Genomic DNA, 23,687 nt, shown 5'->3' with positions numbered 1-23,687 from the left:
TGGGTACAATCTGAGAGATAAGCTGTTACACAGTGAACACACTTTAAAACCATTGATAGAAACAAGTAAGATCCACAAACATTCTGAAAGCCATATCTGAAAGCACTGCTTTCCCATTTAACAGTCTCATCTTTTTCTTCCTTTAATGTTTGTTTTACAGATGAGTTATAAACCTCTGAAGAGAAGGGCATATAATTAAAATACTCAGACCCATAATTATTGGCGCTAATCCCATCTCATTCACTACCATGTAATTGGAAAAGCTTTTGATGATGTATATGACTAATTATTCCTCTTAGAATCTCCAAATACCACATTCTCCTCCCAAACTGATCATTGCCACTCTTCAGTCACTACCCCAGCCCAAAAGAAAATGGTGTTTATGCCCATGGAAGATTATATTCATCTCCTGTGGGCAGCACCTGTTTATTACTACACCTGGAAGGAAGGGAGGGACTGAAACTTCCAAGAGTTGATATCTCTTTTCCTTTGATGTATTATCTTTTCATCTTTTGTAGATGCCTGTGAAATTTTAGGGAATTATTCTGTATTGGATTTCTTTTTTTAGAATCTGTCCAGCACATTGTCAAAATGTTCATTAGTTGATTGGATCCTAAGGCTATTACATTCCCCATAAAAACCAAATTCATTAATATAATCAGAATGGCAACTGGTATCCTTGAACAGGCCAATAATTGGTGGGGGGGAACATTTAACCTTGAAATGAAGACTGAAAACCAGGCTTCTGAACTATTTGGCCTAAGGCATTCATCCCCCTTGGAACCGCTAACCTGTACAATGAGGGTCTATTTTAAACAGACATTAATTAACTGTTTGGGTTAGAAACTTATAGAAAAATCTAGTAGGTGAATTAGTGGGTGAATCAGATTTTCACCTCTGAGAAGCTATCACATATGACCTAAGCTTTAATTGGCTTTTCAGCATGTGTGTCTAAACTTAAAAGTTGGTGTCAGTGAAAATCCTGTTTCTGACAATTTGCTTACTGTGTGACCATGAACATGGTCATGAGACTCAGTTTCCATTCCATAAGGAGACTCCATGAACTGAGACTCAGTTTCCACTTCTATTAAATAAGAAAAATAGCAGTTACTGTTACCTCACCCAGTTCGTAGAATCATAGATCTAGATTAGGAAGATACCTCTGAAGTCATCAAGTTCATCACCCTCATTTCCCAGATGATGAAATTAAGCCTCGGGAAAATTCTCCAGGTCATATAAATAATAGAAAATGCTGGGGCAGAGCTAAGATGGTGGAGTAGAAAGACACACATATTCTAGCTCTTCCCCCACAGCCTATAAAATACCTGTAAAAAAAATGACTCTCAACAAATTTTAGAGCAGCAGAAGCCACAGAATGACAGAGTGAAAGAGATTTCCAGCCAAAGGTAACCTGGAAAGTCAACAGGAAAGGTCTATCTCATGGGACTCAGAGTAAAGCAGAGCCCAGCCTTGACTGCAAGGCACCAGCACCAAGAGGAACAGGTCTGGAACAGGCCTCTGGGGCAGAATTCCCAGTAGCAGCAGAGGGTCTCAGATCCCTCAATGTACAAGTGCCAAAGAAAGCTTCAAAGGTCAGTGAGAGGGCTTTCCCAACTGGGCAAGAGGGGAGGAGGGTCTTCCCCTAGCACCAGCCCCAGGCAGCGGTGATGGTAGCAGTGGCAGCAGATGTGGCAGCTGTGGTGGTGGCAGCTGCAGCATCCATTTGTGAAGCACTCTGCCTAAAACCCCTGGGGGAATTAAGCAACTGATCTGAACCTTAGCCCTGAGCATGGTTCTGGGGTGAGGAGGAGCACTAGGACCCTCTTCTTGACAAAGGATTCAGAAGTCAAGTAACTGGCTGGGAAAATGCCCAAAAAAGGGGGAAAAAATAAGACTATAGAAGGTTACTTTCTGGGTGAACAGATATTTCCTTCCATTCTTTCAGATGAGGAAGAACAACGCATAGTGTCAGAGGAAGTCAAGACTTCTGCATCCGCCACCTCCAAAATAAATATGCAGTGGTCTCAGGCCATGGAAGAGCTTGAAAAGTGAGTCAAGAGCTTGCTAAAGGAGACCCAAAAAATTGCTGAAGAAAATAATACCTTGAAAAATAGGCTAATTCAATTGGAAACAGAGGTCCAAAAAGTCAATGAGGAGAAGAAGGTTTTAAAAAGCAGAATTAGTCAAATGGAAAAGGAGGTTCAAAAGCTCACTGAAGAAAACAGTTCTTTAAAAATGAGAGTGGAGCATATGGAAGCTAAGGACTTCATGAGAAACCAAAAAATTACAAAACAAAACCAAAAGAATGAAAAATAGAAGATAATGTGAAATATCTTATTGGAAAAACAACTGACCTGAAAAACAGATCCAGGAGAGATAATTTAAAAATTATGGGACTACCTGAAAGCCATGATCAAAAAAAGAGCCCAGACATCATCTTTCATAAAATTATCAAGGAAAACTGCCCTGATATTCTAGAACCAGAGGGCAAAATAAATATTGAAAGAATCCACCAATCACCTCCTGAAAGAGATCCAAAAAGAGAAACTCCTAGGAATATTGTGGCCAAATTTCAGAGTTCCCAGGTCAAGGAGAAAATACTGCAAGCAGCTAAAAAGAAACAATTTGAGTATTGTGGAAATACAATCAGGATAACCCAGGATCTGGCAGCTTCTACATTAAGGGGTTGAAGGACTTGGAATAGGATATTCCAGAAGTCAAAGGAACTGAGATTAAAACCAAGAATCACCTACCCAGCAAAACTGAGTATAATACTTCAGGGGGGAAAATGGTCATTCAATTATATAGAGAACTTTCAAGCATTCTTGATGAAAAGACCAGAACTGAAGAGAAAATTTGACTTTCAGACACAAGAATCAAGAGAAGCATGAAAAGGTAAAGAGGAAAGAAAAATCATAAGGACTTTCTAAAGTTGAACTGTTTACATTACTACTTGGAAAGATAATATTTGTAACTCTTGAGACCTTTCTCAGTATTTGGGTCGGTGGAGGGATTATACACACACACACACACACACACACACACACACACACACACACACAGAGTACAGGGTGAGTTGAATAAGAAGGAATGACATCTATAAAAAATAAAATTAAGGGGTAAGAAAGGAATATATTGGGAGGAGAAAGGGAGAAATGGGGCAAACTATCACTCATAAAAGAGACAAGAAAAATCTTCTTTAATGGAGGAGAAAAGGGAGAAGGTGAGAGGGGAAAAGAGAAGCTTACTCTCCACATATGGCTTAAGGAGGGAATAACATGCTCACTAAATTTGGTATGAAAATCTATCTTACACTGCTGGAAAGTAGGGGAAAAGGGTACAAGTGGGGTGAGGGGTATGATAGAAGGGAGGGAAAATGGGAGAAGGGAGTAATTAGAAGTAAATACTTTTGAGAAGGGACAAGATCAAATGAGAAAATCAAATAAAGGGGGGACAGGGTAGGATGGAGGGAAATATAGTTAGTCTTACATAACATGGCTATTATGGAAGTCTTTTGCAAAATGACACATATATAACCTGTATTGAATTGCTTGCCTTCTCAGTAGGGATGGGTGGGGAGGGAGGGAGGGAGGGAGAGAAGTTGGAATTAAGAGTATTAGAAATTAATGTTGAGAATTGTTATTACATATAACTTGGAAATAAAAAATACAGGTAATGGGGTATAGAAATCTATCTTGCCCTACAAGAAAAGAGGGAAGATAGGGATAAGGGAAGGGTAGGGTGTGATGGAAGGAAGGGCACATTGAGGGAAGGGGTAATCAGAATGCAAGGTGTTATGGGGTGGGGGAAGGGGAGAGATGGGGAGAAAAATTGGAACTCAAAATTTTGTGGTAATGAATGTCAAAATCTAAAAATAAATAAATAAACTTTTAAAAAAAGAAAGTAACTATAGCCAGTGTAGCAAGTATGTTCTGGCCCATGATCCTAGAGCCAGGATGCTATACTCCCCTTTCAGAATTCTGAGGGAAAACCAGAGTGGGCTAAGGGGTTGTTTCTTCCCTAATACTAGTAACTCAAGCCTCCCCCGGACTTGTGTTCTTCATTATTAAGTGCCAGTACCTAGCACCCCAGTTATGTCTATCCACTTAAAATTAATTGGCTTTTTCAAAAAGAATTTTACTTTGCAGATTTAATAATAACAAAAAGATAAACATTTTTTTCCATCACCTCAGGGAGTATTCTCTCCCCTATACAATTTCAGTCTTTGGGGAGAATGGTCTTAGATTTAACATGGTTTCTACATAGCATTGGTCCCACCAAGTTCATGTCCAGAGGCATCATGATTGACAGATGAATCCTTGTTTCAGCTACCACTGGATCTCAAGATCACTCTCCGAGGTCAGTTCATGTTTCTCAAAACAACAATGCTAATTTGACAGCAAAACTCAACATTTATTCCAGTTCCCAATCTCTTGGTGGGTTTCTCCTGACCTTTTGAAACTCACAAAGTCAGAGTGTCACCTAAATTGGAAAAGAACAAAAGCCAAGGCAAAAAGACTGAAGCCTATTTTCACAAGGCCACATGTCATCCCCAGAAGTAATAAGGTCCAAGGACTCTCATCTTGCATCACTCTCTTTCATCAGATACCATCAGCAAAGGATTCAAACCAAGAGAGAACTGCAAAGAGACCATCAGAAGCCAAACAAGGTCTCTGAAGGTGCTTCCTACTTGGGCTTCTCAACTAAAGCTCCTGTTGTTCATCACATGGCTGGCAGACCAGAACCAGTGACAGAATGTCTATATGTGCTCCACCATCTCTCTAACACAATCCATTACCCATCATTACAGCTTTCCTGAAAGCAGATCCTCACCCTCTTCCACATGAGAAGATGCCATCAGAGGCTCTTGGTACACAATCCAGTTCCCATTACTCTACCATTCAAACTCAGGTCCCATGGCTCCAAGTCAGCAGAAAGTTCTACATTTTTCCCACTGTATCACACTGTTGTGCGGTTCAAACATGATGTGAATGTAACGTGCTATGAATACTGTAAAGTTACATAAATATCAACCATTATTATTACTCAGATCTAAATAATTATTATAAAAATGACTCCTCATTTCTGTCATAGCTAATGAAAGACACTTTCACATCCATAATTTCCTTTGACCCTTACAATAACACCATGAGGTAAAGTAGTGTAATTTAGGGCTATTATTCCATACCACAAATGAGGAAACTGCTCCTCATAGATATTAAGGGACTAGCCTACAGCCACTGGGTTAATAACTAGAACTGAGATTAGAACCTAAAGGAATCCATCCCACAGAAATCCTGGGTGAATTGTTTTGCTTTTTTTAATGTCCTCTGAATCTGAAATATTATGTAAATGTGAACTATATTTCATTCAAAATATGAACACTTTGTCTTAAAAGATTTTAATTCTGAGTAATTAAAAAAAAACTTTTCAAATCAGAGTCCTAACAATGATGAGAGTTTCTGTTCTCAAAATAATCTGAGGTCATTTTTCAGAGAGCTCTTAAAGCTGACACTTGGAAACTAGCCCAATAGAGGAAGCCATATCTATTTTGAGCTAGGGCAATTCAAGGTTTGGAATGCTGGAAGGGTACTAAGCCAACATGTTGCAGTTCAGGTGGATCAATCATTTTTGAACTGTATACTCACTGTACTCCAATGATTAATTTAAGGACTTGAACTATGAAGTCCCATAGAGATGAGGCTCTATTCAAGGTCTCCCTCCAGAAACAATCAGGAAAGGGGGATCAAGTGTAAATGCTTCTCTCTCTTAGTGGCAGGCAGTTCCTTTGGTCATTACCTCAGGTAGGTAATGGGACAGATCTGTAACTAAGATAGGACAACCAGAGCTTTGTCACAGATGCTGACATGCATGCTGGACTTCTGTACAGACATCCGGAAACCATGCTTTGTGGTCTTTCACTGGTCCATGCACCATGGAGATTTGAGGGTAGATAAGAGAAGGCAAGCCTTAGAAAAGGGCAAGGGAACTGAGTTGAAGGCCAGCAGAGATCAGCAGACAAGATAAAGGGGATGTGCTATCCCCCTCTCCTGAGACAACAGTATTCTCAGTTTGCCCATCTCTCTAAGGACCTGTTTGTGACTCTCCCTACTTTCAAATGAATTTGTCCCCAGAGGCTAATTATAACTTGGGTTTGAGAAACATTAGGAGAATTCATGATTAGCTAAGAATATCTTTGGATTCCCTTAGTTAAAAGGAGTTCTAAGAACTGTTCCATTTCAATGATTATTTTTGGGATGAATAAAATAATTTCCCTCTAGAATTCTTCTTCTCTTTTTCCTGTCTAATTGTTACCCTGGGGCCCTCTTATGCTGCTCAAGGTCTGCCATTTTAGGAATGGCTCTAACCATGCTTCACTTCTGATCTCTCCCTCACATCCCACCGTGATTCTGCTCCAGCTGCAGGAAATACGTTAGCTGTAGTGGATACCAGCTCTCCCACCTCTACCATTTACTTGGAGCCTGGGGATGTAGGACCATTCACTGTGACATTTTCTACTCAAGGAAGGGCTCGCTAACAAAAATGTTTTCTTAACCTTGAAAATGTTTATGATGCTGTCATAGAGAAAAATTTATGGGAGTGGAAGAAAAGAGTGCCTCAACCTTCACCTACGTCTACTTCTCTCCTGTGTCCAATCCCCCACATCAGAGAGGCAACAGCAGCTTCATCCTCCATCTAAAACCTGAACTATTTGCAGCCAGATAAGAACCAGAAACCAAATAATAAAGTAGCTAATTACACAAATTAGCAAAGTTATAGGAAAAAAATCAAGGAATAAATTCATTCTTGGCCTCTCTATTCAAAGAGAAAATAGTCTCCCAGAGGTTGACAGGCCAGCGAGGAGGGGTTTAGGGCCTCCTTCTTATTAAAATCCTCAGGAAACTTGCTATTTGACATGAGGGAGGATGCATGCTTCAAGGCACTCTACAGCTAGCCGAGCTTCTTGAGTACATGTGGTTCTCTCCCCCAGTAGCTGGTGTGGTCCAGAAAGTCCCCTTCTGTTGCTTCTCTTTGCCCCGCGTCTATCTTAATACAGCCTGGTGAAATCACAGTGTGGCCACTGCCTTCTGCCTCCACAACTGTCGCCCCCCAAGGTCTTGCCCTCTGTTGCTCCCCTCTGCCTCTGCAACTCACATCCTTGACCAGTTCTGAGAAATGTCACGTTTTCTTTAACGTGAGCCACCTGACTTCCCTCTGTTCATTGCAAAAGGAGAGGACTATGGGAGCAGAACATCACATATGTTGTCAGACTCAGTTAACATATTGGCTAGTTTTGCTGAACTAAATTTTTTTCCTCTTTTTTTTTGTTATGCCTTCTTATAAAGGATGATTCTCAGGATTGGAGAAAAAGGCGGGGGGGAGGCGTCAATCACATTTAGAAATCAAAGTGATTTTAAAAAACAAAAGATAGCAAATTTTTAAAACATTTAATGAAATCAGATACCTGAATCAATATGCCTCAGTGCTAATTAATGCATGTTTGGCTCTGTTTCTGGTCAACCTCATGGCCCTGCCCCATTGGCACATGAAAAGGTTGCTTGGATTGTAAAACTTGCAGACTCACTTCCACCTAATGGAAGGTCCCCAGTCCTTACACCTAGCTACATAAGGATATCTGTGCACCATTCACTCCTTGCTCCACCTCCAGTTGCAGACAAGGTACTTCCCATGTGGTCAGCATATTCTGAGACTGGAAATAAATATTCATAGTCTTTTTTCATTTGCCTCTTCACCTTTCTACTTGTCCTCTGTTCATTAGCATCAGGTCATACTAGGGTTTTGAGGTCCTGATATACCTCAGAGAGACAAGACTTTGGATCCCACTTTGCAGGGATAAACAGTCCTTCCCGCTGGGGTGTGGAGGCCTGACTAGCATAACAGAGACCTTGGGAACGCAAGAGCTTAAATCTCATCCTTATCCTAGAAAGAGGCCAAGAAGACAAAAGCTAAACATAAGGAATGCTTCATCATTTAAAGGATATCTAACCCTGCCTAGAAGAGTGGGGTGCAGATCAAAGAATTCTGAATAGTTTATTCTAAGGTCAAAGAATTCTGAATAGTTTATTCTAAGGTCCCCAACTTGGTGGAGTCAAATTCTTAGTATAATTTGAAGCAACATCCCCTTGAACACTTCCCCACCCTCCAGCGGGCCTTCCTGCAACCTCTCCAACTTCCAAGAAGTTGAGTGACTGGGAAACAAGGGCAACAGCCTAAGCATCACCCCCCTCGAATACACCCCACATTACCCTTTGCCCCACCAGCACCCAAATCACTCAAGTTCAGTACAGTTAGAAACCTGCTGGTTTTCTAAACTCTTCCTCCCACCTGGTCAAGCAAGCCAAGGGACACCAAATAGAACCCTAGAAGCATTAAGAATCATCATCAAAAGCCCTCTCACTAGGATCAAAGACGGACCATTGGGAGCTAGTTCTGGGGATGTGGGTGGCATAGTTTAGCCCTAAAGTTTGGGAGAAGAATGCACAATGAGCACTCACACCCCCCTCATTTCTTACTCTGAGGCGTTCCTCAGGCAAGCATAATTTCTCTTCTACCTTTTCATTCTTGACTTTCCAAACTTCCTCTCTCATTTTGGGAAACCAGATTTGAAGCAATGATGCTACATTGTATGATGTAGGCCACCGGCCCTTACATCTAATAGATATTTCCTTAGTGGCTAAGAAGCCACTAGAAATACTAGAAGCAGAACTACAGCAGCTAGCAACCTCTGACACATTCCTGATGCCAAACCAAAGTTCATATCCCCCTGACGCTAGGGAAACATTTTCTAGATATTAAAATGAGACAGCTAGATAACTGACGAAGTCAGGATTCATTACTAGATGTGTGACACTGGGCAATTCACTAAACCTCTCCTGGTCTCAATTTCTTATCTGTAAAATGGGCATAATCATAGCACCTATCTCCCAGCATCTCTATGAGGATCAAGCTTTGCAAACCTTAAAGTGTTAGAATAGGATAGATAGATAACTTTTTGCTGTTCTTCAGTTGTGTCCAACTCTCTGTGACCCCTTTTGGGGTTCTCATGGCAAAGATACTGGAGTGGTTTGCCATTTCCTTCTCTGTTTCATTTTACAGATGAGGAAACTGAGGTATACAGGGTGAACATCATAGCTAGCGAATGTCTTAAGTCACAGTGGAACCCGGGTCTTGCTGACTCCACACTCACTGCTCTATCCACCGTACCACCTGGCTGCCCTAAATGCTAACCAGCTATTAACTGTGAGTTCTTATTAAGAATTTCAATAATCAAATCATGTTGTAAATGGGCCTGGCTAATTAAAGAAGACTTCTAATAAATCCTTATGTCAAAAGAATTTTATTATAAAACAGACTTAAAATTAGCTTATCGGTTGTGTGGATTTTTTTGACATTGTTTTCTTTAAACATAGCACACTAACATTTAAATAGCCATCCTCCATTTATAAAAGCGTGTCCTGGTGGAGTCTGCCACACCTGCCAATCCACTCCAGACACTAATCAATCAAACAGCATGGAAAGTCTAGACCAGAGGGAAAAAAACAAGTTTCAGACCTATGTGACTGCCATAAGATGATTAAAAATGAATTTTGCCAGTGAAAATTTCTCAGGCATCTTCAAGGCCTGTTCCATGAAAAGATAAAGTAAAACTCTTTGCCACCAAAGGCCTTGGCACTGTCAAATGGTGCAATATCAGAAGCTAAGATTTTATCAGTGGAAGCGACAGTAGAGAAAACCTATTCCCATCTTCTTTTCTGCCCACTAAGGGCTATGGGTCTTTCCTATGGGACTTACCACTGAAACCGGGAGCATGTACTGTTTCCTTAACTGGAATGTGAACTCATTAAGGGGACTATCTTGTTTTTCTGAATTTCCAAAACTTGGTACAGTGTTTCCCACTTAACAAATGCTGTATTTATTCACTCACCAGAGTCCTTTTCATCTTGTCATGGAAGTGAATCTTGGGAGTTGCCCTGAAAGGCAACTAGGTGGGCAGCTAGGTGATGCAGTAGACTGAGCACTGGGCCGGGAATCAGAAAGACTTTCTGAGCTCAAATCTGGCCTCAGACACTTACTAGCTGTGTGATCGTGGGCAAGTCACTTAACCCTATTGGCCTCAGTTTCCTTATCTGTAAAATGAGCTGGAGAAGGAAACAGCAAACTATTCTAGAATCTTTGCCAAGAAAACCTCAAATGGGGTCACAGAGTCAGACAAAACTGAACAACTGAAGGGTAGGCTCTGGCCAGTAGGTCCTGTAAGGCTGAGAAAGCTTCTAATATGACCTTAGTAAATTACGTTAGCGAGGACCAGATTAGCTAAGTGAGGAGAGGCTCATTGCCAAAAAGTTGGCCACACAGTGATGAATATTTTGGCCACAGAATCTCATAAAAAACCAATTTCTAATGTATGGAGGGTCTGTTATATGCAGTGGTAGATGGAACACACATATACACATACACACACACACACACACACACACACACATACATCACATATACTTGAAAGGATTAAAGTCCTAAATGCCTATTCTGTCATTTGTTCAGTTTCTAAAGACTGAGGGCCCATAACATGCCTGATGTCAATAACTGTTCATATTGACACCATGCTTTACAGCTCCCATAATGCTTTCCTCACAACCACCTCATGAAGCATATAGAACTATTACTCCAATGATGGTGATTTTAGAGGTTGATGAGGGTGGTGGTGGGGAACGTTGATAGGAAGACTTCAAGCCTGTCCAGTGAGGCTTAAGACACCCAAATCCAACCTTCTATGGGAGGCATTTTCTGGATCTTGCTGATTTCTTCCTCCTGGGGTCAATCTTCCATCTACCTATATTTCTTGGATATACGTAGTTGTTTGAATATTATCTTCCCAATCAGAAGGCGGGTTTTTGCTGCATTCTTGTCTGAGGTAAGGTGGTGACTCCTTTATTAATAGCTTCTTTCACACACACACACACACACATACATATAAACATATATATACATACATACACATACATATACACACACATACACATACATATACACACATATACATACAAATATGTACATGTATATTATAATAATATATTCCTAATTGTAATAATATATTTACTAATTTACATATTTATATTTGATATTTTTATGTTCTATATTAAATATATTTGTCGATATATGATTATATATTTCTTAATAAAATATCATATACTTATATATTTATTTTCCCCAGTTACATGTTAAAACAATTTTTAACTATTTTTTTTTGAGTTTCAAATTCTATCCCTCCCTCCCTATCCTTCCCTTCCCACTCCCTGAGATGGTAAGCAATCAAACAAAGATTACACATGTGGAATCACGTAAAACATTTCCATATTAGTCATTTTGTACAAAAAGACTCAAAAAAGAACGAGAGGAAAATAGTCCCTCCTATAATGGAATCTCTCTTTTAAAAACTGAGATGTGAGCCATTTGCCACAGGTACCAAGACTATTTGATTCTTCACCACTAATCACTAAACTGCTCCTGATTCCGAGCGTTTTTAAAGCTATCTGCCGCTTTGCTCCTCATGACTAAGTTATTGGTCTAAATCAGAACCAGCTAATTGGAGGAAGTAAATGAAGGCCTAAAGAGAGAAAAATCATTCCCAAGAAAGTATACTAAGTTTCTGATTCACAAAATTAGGTTAGATGTATTGAGAAGTGATTAAATACAGGCTTTCATATAGCTCTCGTCACCACTGACGTCATTCCTCAGTTAGTGAAAATTTTAAGGAATGTTTTGATGGATGAGTCTTCCTCTCTATGGGTTCATAAGCCAACCCACTTTTGAGCAAAATACAGGGGCTCCAACCAGCAGCACTGAGTCAGTAGGAGAAAACACAGGGTGGCCTTCATCTAGAATGAGTTGGGACCATTAATTGGCTAGCAAACCATTGTGATTGTATACTATATTACAAGTTTACCTATCTGGCTATGATGTAGTTTTCCCTTGAGAAAAGGGCAAGGGAGTAGATAATTCTCGAGCAAGAACACTAGAAAAGCAGTTGAAATGTGGCATCTGATCTGCATGCCCGTAGATCTGCCTGGTGGTGAGTTCAAAACTATTATCTCGTACGTGTTGATTTGGTGCAAGATGCATGATTAGGCGATTTAATTATATGTTATAAAGGAAGCTGTGACCTTTCCAATTCTCTCTTAGATAGGGTGTTGAGTTATTGGGAGGAGGGCGAGAAGACTGTGTGTGGGAGCCTGACAAAATGCTGTTGTTTCTTTATGTAATTACCAGAGTTTATTCAATGCTCTTAAAAAAAAAACTAGCATTGATGAGGGTTCTAATGTCATTGGCTGTCTCTGGAGGAAAACATGGGTCCTAAATATATGGACCTATATCTCCAATACGACTACTGGGAAACTATGAATTCCATTAGTCTAACAGTAGCTTTGGTAATATCACTCCACAGACAATTTCTGTATTTATTCCCCCATTTAGGGAAAACAGCACATGATAAATGGTGAACAGCATAGTTCAATGGTGCAGTGGATAGAGTGAGAGGCCTGGAGTCATAAAAACTTCATGAGTTCAAATCTAGTCTCAGAGGTTTACCAACTGTGTGACCCTCAGTACGTTACTTCACCCTGGTCTACCTCAGTTTCCTCATATGTAAAATGATCTTGGGAAGGACATGGCAAACCACTCCAAAATCTTTGCCAAGAAAACCCCCCAGGAGGTCACCAAGAGTCTGACCCAGCACAAAAATGCCTGAACAACAAAGAGGATAAAAATCATCTCCATATACTTTACCTGCCTTGGGCCATCACTGTACTTTGATAAGTAAACCCCAAGCTTGATAAATATTTGTTGTTCTTGTTAGCATTAATGCACAACAACAAATGCTAACAAAGTGTTGCAATATCCTGTTCTATCCATCTACCAGGTAAAACAAAATCACGACATCCATCCAACAACATTCCATCTGTGTCTACTAAAAGCTAGATGAGAAGAAGCTAGAGAGTTGGCCTCAAAATCAGGAAAGCCACCTGGGCTCAGGTGCTACCTCTGACCCCTTGTTTACTGGCTGAGTGTCCCTGGGCAAGTCCCTCCACTTCTCTATGCTCTGCCCAGCTCTCTAAGACCAGAAGTCACAGAGAGAGTGGTGACCTTCATGGGCAGAGGGACTTTTCTCATCTGCACTGCCTATTTGTCCTTGTTTGTTTGCTTGCTGTCTCTCCCGTTAGATTGGGAGCTCCTTGAGAGCGGGTTGGTTTTTTGCCTCTTTTGTTTCCCCAGTACTTAGCACAATGCTTGGCACAAAGCAGGCATTTAACAAATATTCACTCACTGACAGACGGACAGACAGACTGAGGTTCCACATACCAGTGAAATCACATCGCATCTTCGATCCCTGTCTCAACGGACTGGACATCATGAATGATTCAAAGACAAAGAAAACATTGTCTCGACCCACTAGGAGCTTATAATCTCACAAAGGATATGAGACAAATAAACTAAAATGTAAGATAGGGTATCCTAGATGTACATACCATACAGGTATACACATGTACAAATGTAAATATGTATATATTAATACATTATGCATTTCTACTCCATATAAAGTGAAAATTCTGAGGAAGGAGATAGGCCTTCCTTCATCTAGCTAGCAGGTTGGGGCAGCTAGGTGGTGCAGTGGATAAAGCACCAGTGCAGGAGTCAGGAGGACCTGAGTTCAGATCTCACTTCAGACACTTGGCACTCACCAGCTGTTTGATCTTGGACAAGTCACTTAACCCCAATTGCCTCATCCTAGGTCATCTCCAGTCATCCTGATGAATATTTGGTCACTGGATCCAGATGACTCTGGAGGAGAAGTGAGGCTGGTGACCTGCACAGCCCTCCCTCACTCAAAACAAAGTCAAGTGCAAGTCATGTCATCATTTCTCTGATGGCATGATCTTCTTCAGCAATGAAGGACAGACACACACAGGATCAGGGTAGTCTTCAGGAAGGAAGTGACTTTTGATTTCAGTTTTAAAGAATGAGTAAAATTAAAACGAGAGAAATTGAAAGGAAGGGAGCAGCGGGACATTCCAGGCACTGGGAAGGTCATGAGGGACAGTAGAGAGGAAGGAAAGGGTGGGATATGGTCATGACACAGTAAATAGTCCAATTTTCCTGGAGTGTAGAGCAATGACATCCAATTCACCTAGGCATGGGAGTAACTAAAGTATATATACATATAGATAGATAGATAGATAGATAGATAGATAGATAGATAGATAGATAGATAGATGATAGATAGATAGATATAGATATAGATACATACACATCTATACATATGGAGATAGATACAGATATATACACATATATATGTATACATATATATATACTTATATAAAGGATCCCTGCAGGCTACAGATTGAATTAGAAACTTAATATTAACATGTTTTATTGTATTTGATTTATTTTGTTAAATTATTTCTCAATCTGATTAGGGAAGAACTTGGGAAAATGGTGGGGCTGTGGGTTTGACACCTCTGGTATAGAGTATTCAAAGAAAAGCCATGAGAAATAAAGCTAAAAACCTGGTTAACCCTAGAGGGAGAAGAACCTTGAGTGCTAGATGAAGAAATGTGGAATTATTTAGCAGAAAACAGGGAACTATCAAAGGTTTTTGAGGAGTAGAGCAATGCATTCAGACCCGTGTATGAGGCAAAGTAATCCAGCACTGGTACGGAGGTTGGATTAGAAGAGCGAGAGACTAGGGTTGAGGAAGTTGTAAAGTTCAAGGAGAACCATAGTTTTAGCAGTAGACCTGGAAAGGAAAACTCTAAGAGACCCACACTGTAGAAGAAAAATCAGCAGAACTTGGATATGGAAGATGAAGAGGGAGCCATCAAATATGGTTCAGAGATTCCAAATCCAAGTAACTGGAAAAATAGGGAACATCTCATAACACCATAACATCATCCACTGTATGAATCCACTTCTCTACAATTCAATGTTGAGCTAGACTGCTAATGGCTTAAATTATGCAGCAGGGGTTGGGGTGATGGAGGAGAAAATGTAGATATCTGGTCCATTAGAAAACCAATAGTTCAGATCCCCATGTATTACAGCAATAATTAACTGTGTCAGAAAACAAAAGCATTTGTGTGCAGCCATGATGGCAAGAGAGCAAAATAAAAAGGGCTAAGATCTTGGTACACAAAGAGCCATCGCTATCAATTGGAGCTGTCTGTTGCACAGAGAATGAAAAGTAGCGGAGCTCAGGCAGTGTCTCAGACAGCTCAGGGCTCCACAATGCCCTGTAATTAAATGGGCCAGAATGATTGCACTGATTTTTGCCTTTGCTTTTATTGTGTGGATATAGCCTCAGATGGGAACAACCAGGCCTCATGGCTCTTAGTCCAAACAACATAAATTACCTTTAAGGCAGCATTCTCCGGGTCCCTGGCTCTCACTCTGTAAAGGATCGTGCCTACAGCAGTATCCTCTGGAATATAAATCTCTGTAACTGCCAGGAAAGGGAAAATATTCAAGCATGAGTCCACTGTGACAAGCTACTCTAAGTTTAAAAAGCAGAATGACATCCAGATATGTTTTAGGTTATGTTAAATGCATTCTTGGCATTCAGTAGGGAGCTAGTGTGGTATCTAATGGAAAGACCATTGGATTAAGAGGCAGAAGACCAGGACTCTAGGGCTGACTTTGACTGTTTTAGACAATTCTCTGGATCTATTTCTTCAGCTGTGAAAAAAGGGGATAATGATACATACCTTGCCTGCCTTGCTACATTACGTGCAAATCAAATAACATAATGCATGCAAAATTGCTTTGCTGAAGCAAGCTTCGTGAAAGTGTAAGGCATTATTCTCTAACTAGAGGAGATAGCTCCTTTCCCTTCATCCTCCTAGCTGTTTGTATCTCTCTTAGGTACTTAATATATTTTCCTGCTTTAGAAAGGCAGCAAGGTACCCTGGGAGCACTGCTGATTACCTATTTATTTCTCACATACTTACAATATTTTCCTGCATCCCCTTTGCCCCTCAGTCTCAGATCATCAGCATCTCCTTATGTGCTGTCCTGTCCATTAAAACGTCAGCTTCTTGGGGACAGGGATTGTCTTGATCACTAACATTAGCCTGCCCCCTAGTAAGAACTTAATGAATGCTTTCTCTGTCTTTAGAAAAGCAGGCCTGGTAAATGGGTTGGACATCGAATTTGAATCCCCAATCTGTGGGACCATGGGCAAATCGCTTCATCTCTTTAAGCCTCAGTTCTCTCATCTGTGAAACAGGGACAATAATCCCTGTAGTATCTGTCTCATAAATTTCTTATAAAGGTCTAATGAGATAATGGGGACCAAGTGCTTTGCCAACCTTAAAGTACTTAAGATGAATGTCAGTTGTTATTGTTACTTTTACAGTGTTTGGGTACTTATGTTATTTCCCCTGAGAGCTGCAAGGACCAGGAAGACAAAAACTCATTTCATCCCCTTTGTATTCTCTTTGTATACTTAAGAGTGACCTGTACATAGTAAGTGAGTGCTCAGTAAATGTCTGCTGAATTAATTATAGATAAAGTCTCTCCTTTCCCATCCTTAAAAACCCCTCACTTGTTCCTGTAATCTCTGCTAGCTAGGGTCCTACGTCTCTCCTTTAAGAACGAACTCTCAGACAATGCATGCCAAACTGATAAAGCCAGCTCTACCAGGCACACCTCTACTTTCTCTTTCTCACCCTCTTCTGAATCCTTTGCAATCTGCCTTCCAACCATATTCTTCAAATGAAACTGCTCTATGTTATCAATGATCAGAAGTCATCTGGCCCAGGTGCTTCCTTTTACAGTTGAGGAAACTGAGGATAAGAGAAAGAAAATGATTGCCCAAGATCACATAGATCATAAGTGGCAGAGCTAGGACTTAAACCCAGGTCCACTAACTACACAGTCCAGCAGCACCTGGACAGGTGATGATGTCCACCTGGAAAATAGGGATAATAATACTGGTACTGCCTTGTAGTGTGTTAGGAAGGACCTTAGAAATCATTCAAGAAGTCTAAATTAAAAGTCAGTTATTATCATTCCCCCTTATTCTTCCTTCCAAAGCAGTCAACATTATTTATAGTGCTTTAAGGTTGGCACAACCCTTTACAAATGTCATCTTGTCTAATCTCTACAACAACCCTGGGAGGTAGGTGTTTCTATTATTATCACCATTTTACAGATGGGGAAACTGAGGCAGGCAGACGTTATAGCTAGTGAGTGTCTGAGGTCAGATTGGACTCTAGGTCCACCTAGCTGCCTGTGGGAAAGAAGGCTAGATTTGGAGCTGGGGGACCTCAGTTTGAATTACACCTTGGCTGTGTGACCCTGGGCAAGTCACTTAATCTCTCTAGGCTTTTCTCAACTATAAAGTGAAGATAATAATGCTTTGACCCACCTACTTCTCAATATTGGTACAATCTGAAGAAAGTTCTGCAAAGGAGTTCCACATAAATGAAAGCTCATATTCATTTTCAGGTGTGGGAATGTGAGCTTCATCACTCTGAAATATTGAGAAGGGTGAACTGAATCAGTAAGTCCATTTACAACCTGATTCTCAAATGATTCTGTAATGATCCACACGTAAAGACTAGTAATAGTCTGCTCCCAAGTTTGTTTCTTTAGTAATTGGGAAATATGATTTGACAACCAAAAAACAAGCATCTGTGGCATTTGAAGGCAGAACATCCAGGAACAGAAAAATGTGGTCAAGTAAGACCATCCCCAGAGTGAGGTGTTTAATTCTGGCTGAAAAGAGGAACCAGGAGTTCAGAAGATTTGACTTCAAATCTCACAGCCCTGGGCACCTGCTAACTTTGACTCTGGACAAGTCATGTAACCTCTGCCTGCCTCAGTTTCCTCCCCTATAAAATGGGGATAATCATAACACCTTGCTCCCAGGGTTGCTGTGAGGATAAAATGAGGTCCTGCTTGTAAAGGGCTTTGCAAACCTTAAAGCACCATGCAAATACTAGTTATCAGTCTGGGCATCACCATTTGGGCAGAAAGTAAATAAGCTGGAGAACATCCAAGAAGCAGGCCATGAGGAGCCTTTGACATTCAGCAAATATATAAATCATCTGAAGGAGCTAAGGATGGTTAACATGAAGGAAAGAAAGCATAAGGAAAATATGGATCTATTTTCAGGTATTTGAAGAACTGTCACGTATAAGATGGATTAGCTTTGTTCCACTTGGCTCTGGAGGGAAGAACTAGAAGCAGTAAATGAAATGACAAATGGGAAAGAATAAGTTTTCTGTAAAGAAAAGCTTCTCTAAAAGAACTAGCCCAGACTAGATGACCACTTATCAAATACATTATAGTTGGTTTTCAAGCATGGGTTAGACTAGATGACAGGGGAGTCTCTTTCAACTCTGAGATTCTGTCCCTCAGGAAAAAGCCTACCTACCATACCTTTGAGATTGTGGCTAGTGAGTGTCTTGGAAGGGAATAATATTAGTGGCTGGCTGGCTTACTGGGTAGGTAATCTTTGATTACAGAGAAGAAATGCAAGAAAAGTTAATGTCTACAAACTAGATCCTGAAAAGATAGACCTAGGGTCACATGTACAGAAAATGTGGCATCCAAATTGATTTTATAAATGAGGAGAGCAAAAGTATAAATTCAAAAACAGAATAATCCCAGTGTTTGGTTTCAATGCTTGATATGGGTGTGTGCTTATGCATAAACAGAATCGTTCAGACACATTTTAAAAAATAAATAATCCTCTATACCTTGGTCAACTTGAGCAAGTAATCCAATGAAAGTCGGTGGTTCGTTGACATCCACAATCTGGATTAAAATGGTCTGAGATGCTGAGTTGCCTCCACTGTCCTGGGCATAGATCACCAGAGTGTAGAAAGCCACCATTTCAAAGTCCAACCTAGGTTCGTTGGCAGTTGTCAGCTAATCAAAAGAGATACAGTTCAAGGTGTGAGATTTTCCACGTAGAGGGCTCATCAGGAGAGCTAGACAACTTGAGGAGACAAGACCATCTCCATCAATCAAATTATCTTGATGGAGGTAAACCTTTGTTTGGAACTGAATCTCACTGGGAGGATGCAGTAAGATGATAGGGGTGGATTCCAGGTAACACTTTGTTACAAGGATCAAGAAACAAAGATCAGGCTTGAGAAGATTTCCTAGACTTGAGTACTTGTCAACCTCCCTTCATACCCATTCAATTCATTCTTCTTCCTCTCCTGCCATCCTCTGTATCTCCTTCCTAAAGAAAATCTAGTCCGGTCCCCAGGCTCCTAGAAGTGAATTTTTGCCTTCTCTTTCCACTCTAAATTCCATGCCATTACATGCCCTCTCCTTCCAACAACACTTTCTGTGCTATCTTCCCCCATTAGAATGTAATGTCCTTCTGTGCAGGGGCCATCTTGCTTGCTCGTATTTGTAGCCCCAGTTTTTAACAGAGTACCTGGCACACAGTAAGTACTTCATAAATGTTTTGTTCCTAGAAGAAAACCACCAAAATGAAGGCATTAGTGAATAGATTCTTTACTTGGAATGCAAGAAAGTAGCCCAGAAAGAGAAAACTCTGTCTCAATTCAACCCAGGTTTCCTACAGGGCTCCTTTAATACAGAAAAGCAGCAAAAATCAAAGAAAATGTTTGCAAGAACACATGGGAGCACAAGACAATGACGTCATTGTCAAGGAGCATCTGCTCTGACAAGACAGGGGTGATCTCATGGCATAGACAGAACAGGACACAGATGACAGACACTGTCATTAACTGTAGAAAGGAAAAATCATTTAAACAGAATGCTGAGTATAGGAAGTTTTTCCCACAAAAGCTTTATTATATTTTTTGTTTTTTCAGAAAACTAAAGCAATCCTGTTAAAATCAGGATGGAATGACTTAGGTTCCAAGTTAGTAGAACTCTATTTGGCTAATCCCCTCACCATAGACTCAGTTCACATCACTTCCTGTCAGAGGCTCCATCTTGCACTAGCTATTCCTGAAGTCCACCTTCCCATACCTTTGTAAAGGCTACATCCTTCATAGCTGGAACCCAAGGAAGTAAGCATCCTCACTTATCCTTCTTCAATCCTCGGTTTCCTTTAAGGTCCACTGCCCTAATTGTAAATGCTCTCCCTGCTTCGAATTCTCTAATTACCTGCTATGGTCTTCTCTTGAGAGTTGAGGTTGTTCTTTTTGTCTGTCTCCCCAGCACTTAATGGTCACTTGTACATAGTAGGCTCTCAGTAATATTTGTGGGATTGAGTTAAATGAAAATGCAATGATTTTACATAAGCTCTAGGATCAGAGAGTGAATTTACTTGCTCCAAGAATTATAAATAATAACCTTCTGTTAACCCTAGGCCTATTTATCTACCTTCTATGGAAGTCATTCTTGGGCCTCCTCACTGGTTGCCAGATTGAATATTTGCTTGGCAAATGTTGTGAAATGCTGGTTTCAAAAGTCACCCAATTGGTAGAGAACCAGAAAACCAGATGTCACATCTTTTATTCTGTAGGAAGACTCCAGGGAAAATAGCCTTTATCAGGTGTGTGCTTTAAGTCTTTCTGTTAATCCAATACTTTCCTTTAATTCTATCCTGATAGTGAAATAATTCTACCTCTTGATCCTTGACTCAGTTAAGGTCAAGGTGCATCCGGAAGTTTCTGCAAGTCTTCTGAGGATGATCCACACTTGGGAGCCCAGAGCCTCCCACACCCAACAATGGATATAGAACAGGGCGGAAAACAAGCAAGTACATTTCCTCATACTTAGGACCAGGCTTCATCAACTTGGTGAACTCTCTCTTTGCCACTGTTGGGAGTGTGGCAGCAGCCAGTCTTGCTAGACTGACTCTCATTGGTCTGACCTTGCACCATCCCTACCTAGACATCTAGTCAATCAACAAGCATTATTAAGTGCTTACTATATGCCAGCACCAACGATGAAAAGAAGTGCAGAGATTGTCCCTGGTCTCAAGAAATGTATTCTTATAGATGATCTAAAACTTAAATAACTAATTACATAGAATCTAATCTGAAAGCTAATCTGAAAGAGTAAGATTCTAGCACCTGGGGAATCAGGAAAGCCTCCTGCGGAAGGTAGGATTTGACTGAAGTCTTGAAGAAAGCCAGGGACACCACGAAACAAAAATGAAGGAACAAAACATTCCAGGGGTGGGGGCCAACCAGGACAAAATCAAGGAAATATGATACAGAGTACCCTATGTTTGAGCAACTACACATAGGTAGTGGTAGCTGGATCCTAAGGTCCTTGGAGGGTTATGTAATTAACCTCCATAGACTTTACCCTTGGCCTGCTTAGACTTGTGGGATCTTCCAGAGATCTGCTGTTAGCTCTATTCCCAGGCAGGGCTCCTTTGGTCTGGCTCTATTCCACAACCAGGAAACTGAATCACTTCCGTTTGAATGTCTTAGGAAGATTGTAAGATCACCTGATATGAGAAGGTACCAGATACTGAGGTCCTTTCTCAAGCTGAACTGCCAAGCATTCCAACTGGGATGCAGAGTGTGCAACTCCAATGGTCAAATGTCAAATGTGTGCTTACCTTAAAAAATATGGGGAACTTGCACAAGGCAATCACTCACACAGTGGTCAGAAGAAACAATACAAGGACACTCTCAAGGTCTCTCTGAAGAACTTTAATGTCGATTGGGAGATATTGGAGAAGTCCTGGCAGAGGACCATCCAGCACAGCATGGCCGCATCAGAGAAAGCACTGTACTCCATGAGCAAAGGAGAATCTCAGTAGCACAAAGGAAATGTGAGCTGTGCAAATCCAGAGCCATCTCCATCCCAAATGTTCTAATGGACTACTTGTGCCCAACTTGTGGGAGAGCCCTCCAAAGACAGATAGCTCTAATCAGCCACAGCCAAGCACACTGTACCCTGACCCCAACATGGTGATGTCACAGGTCCTCTTTAACATGGAACAACAATTCCATGACAACCATTCCCCAATGGGACAAAAATATTTATCTCTTACTGTGCCACATAATCATGGAATTTGAAGACCAGAAGGAACTTCAATAATTATTTTCAAAATCAACCGATAGCAGAAAGGAATTCTCACTACAGCATACCCATCACTTCCCAAGGCAGCCCACTACTTTTGAGCAGCTCACGATGTTGGGAAGTCAAATTGACCTCTGCCATTCCCACTCATTCCTCCTCCTCCTCCTGCTTTCTCAGGCCAAACAAAACAAATCTAGTCTCTCCTTCATGTGAGCCTTTCAGTCCCTTGAAGAAAACTCTTATGATCCTCCTGAGTCTTCTTTTTGCCAGGTTAAATTTGCTGTTTCTTCAATGTACCCTCATATGATATGGACTCAAGGCCCATCAGTATCCTGGTTGTCTTCCTCTGGACACTCTCCACTTTATCCATGGTGTTCAGAGACATATAAAATGATCTAGAAGTGGTCTGGCTAGGGCAGAGTACAGAGGGACTATGATCTCCTTACTCCTGAAAGCCCCATCTCACTTAATGCAGTCCAAGATTTCATTAACTTTTGTGATTGCTTCATCATACTGCTGATTCATAATGATCCCATAGTTTTATTAGGAAAAGCATTATGTCTGTTCCTCAGTACAACCCTATAACAGAGGATTATGATATTTAAGCATCAGAAGGCAACATAATGTCATACCAGGTATAGCAAAAGCTCTGGACTGGAAGTCAGAAAAGACATGGGTTCAAATCCCAGTTCTAGCACCAATTCATTTTATGACCTTGGGAAAATCACCTAACTTCTGTGAATCTCAGTTTGATCATTAGTAAAAATAAAATAAAATGTTTAAAGTGGTTATAATATTTGTGCTACTTACCTCCCACTTGAAATTAGGAAATTGTGTTATAAGCCTTGAAGCAAGTTCTTAACCAGATAAGGCATGTTTTCTACTCCCTAAGAGTATCTGTGTTTTCTATGGCACACTCCCTAGAACAAAAGCTACTGGACTGGTAGGCCAGGAGAATGCTGGCTTCTAACCTCATCACATGACTGAAACTTCTCTCCAAATAAACCAATAGTCTATTAATTGCCAAGTCTGATTATGTGTTTTCTTTTCTCATGGTTCTTGACCCATCTCCTGTATTTGATATCATTTACCTCTCCTCCTAGACACTTTCTCCTCTCTACATTTTCATAAATAGACACTATCCATCTGTCTTCTAATTCTTAGTTATTTTTGCTAACTTATCAACTACATAATGCCCCTTGCTGTACATATTCCACATGGTTCTGTCCTGCTCCCTCTCCCCTCTCCTGTCTTAGTATCTTCATAACTTCATCAACTCCCACAGGTTTAATTATCATCTCTATGTAGATGACTCCCAGATCTATAGATTTAGCCCCAGAATTTCCCAAACTTCAATCCTGCATCACCAGTTGCCTATTGGCCATTTCAAATTGAATGTCCTGAAGACATCTCAAACTTAACATGTTAAATAGAATTCATTAACTTTCCCAAAAACTCAGCCCTCTTTGGGTCTCCCAGGCTCATAATACAAACATCATCCTCAACTATTCACTCTCTTTTATCCCATATATCTGATCAGTTGCCAAATCTTGTCATTTCTACCTCCACAACATCTCTCATAGCTGACCTCTTCTCTCTTCTCAAATAGTCATTACCTTAGAGCAGATCCTCATCATCTA

At 40.6% G+C, this 23,687-nt stretch overlaps 1 protein-coding gene across 7 annotated transcripts in view; it reads right to left on the bottom strand.

Moving 5' to 3' along the window:
- The window catches only part of LOC140497623 (cadherin-related family member 3-like), a 111,262-nt gene that overhangs the window by 60,399 nt on the left and 27,176 nt on the right, over positions 1-23,687 (bottom strand). For 6 of the 7 annotated variants that reach the window (XR_011964795.1, XM_072598776.1, XM_072598777.1 and 3 more), the window contains 2 exons: positions 18,777-18,948; positions 15,426-15,514 (listed from right to left, as the gene is read on the bottom strand). Coding sequence is in view for 6 of the 7 variants with exons in the window: in XM_072598776.1 (XP_072454877.1) it covers positions 15,426-15,514; positions 18,777-18,948 (261 nt within the window). In the remaining variant the exon portion in view is untranslated. Of the gene's footprint in view, positions 1-15,425; positions 15,515-18,776; positions 18,949-23,687 lie in introns of those variants that run through there. The other variant, XM_072598782.1, reaches the window with a different exon arrangement.

This window comes from Notamacropus eugenii, chromosome 3 (assembly GCF_028372415.1).
Source record: "Notamacropus eugenii isolate mMacEug1 chromosome 3, mMacEug1.pri_v2, whole genome shotgun sequence".
In the NCBI taxonomy this organism is placed as follows: domain Eukaryota; kingdom Metazoa; phylum Chordata; class Mammalia; order Diprotodontia; family Macropodidae; genus Notamacropus; species Notamacropus eugenii.
This window is presented reverse-complemented; position numbering and strand designations above follow the sequence as displayed.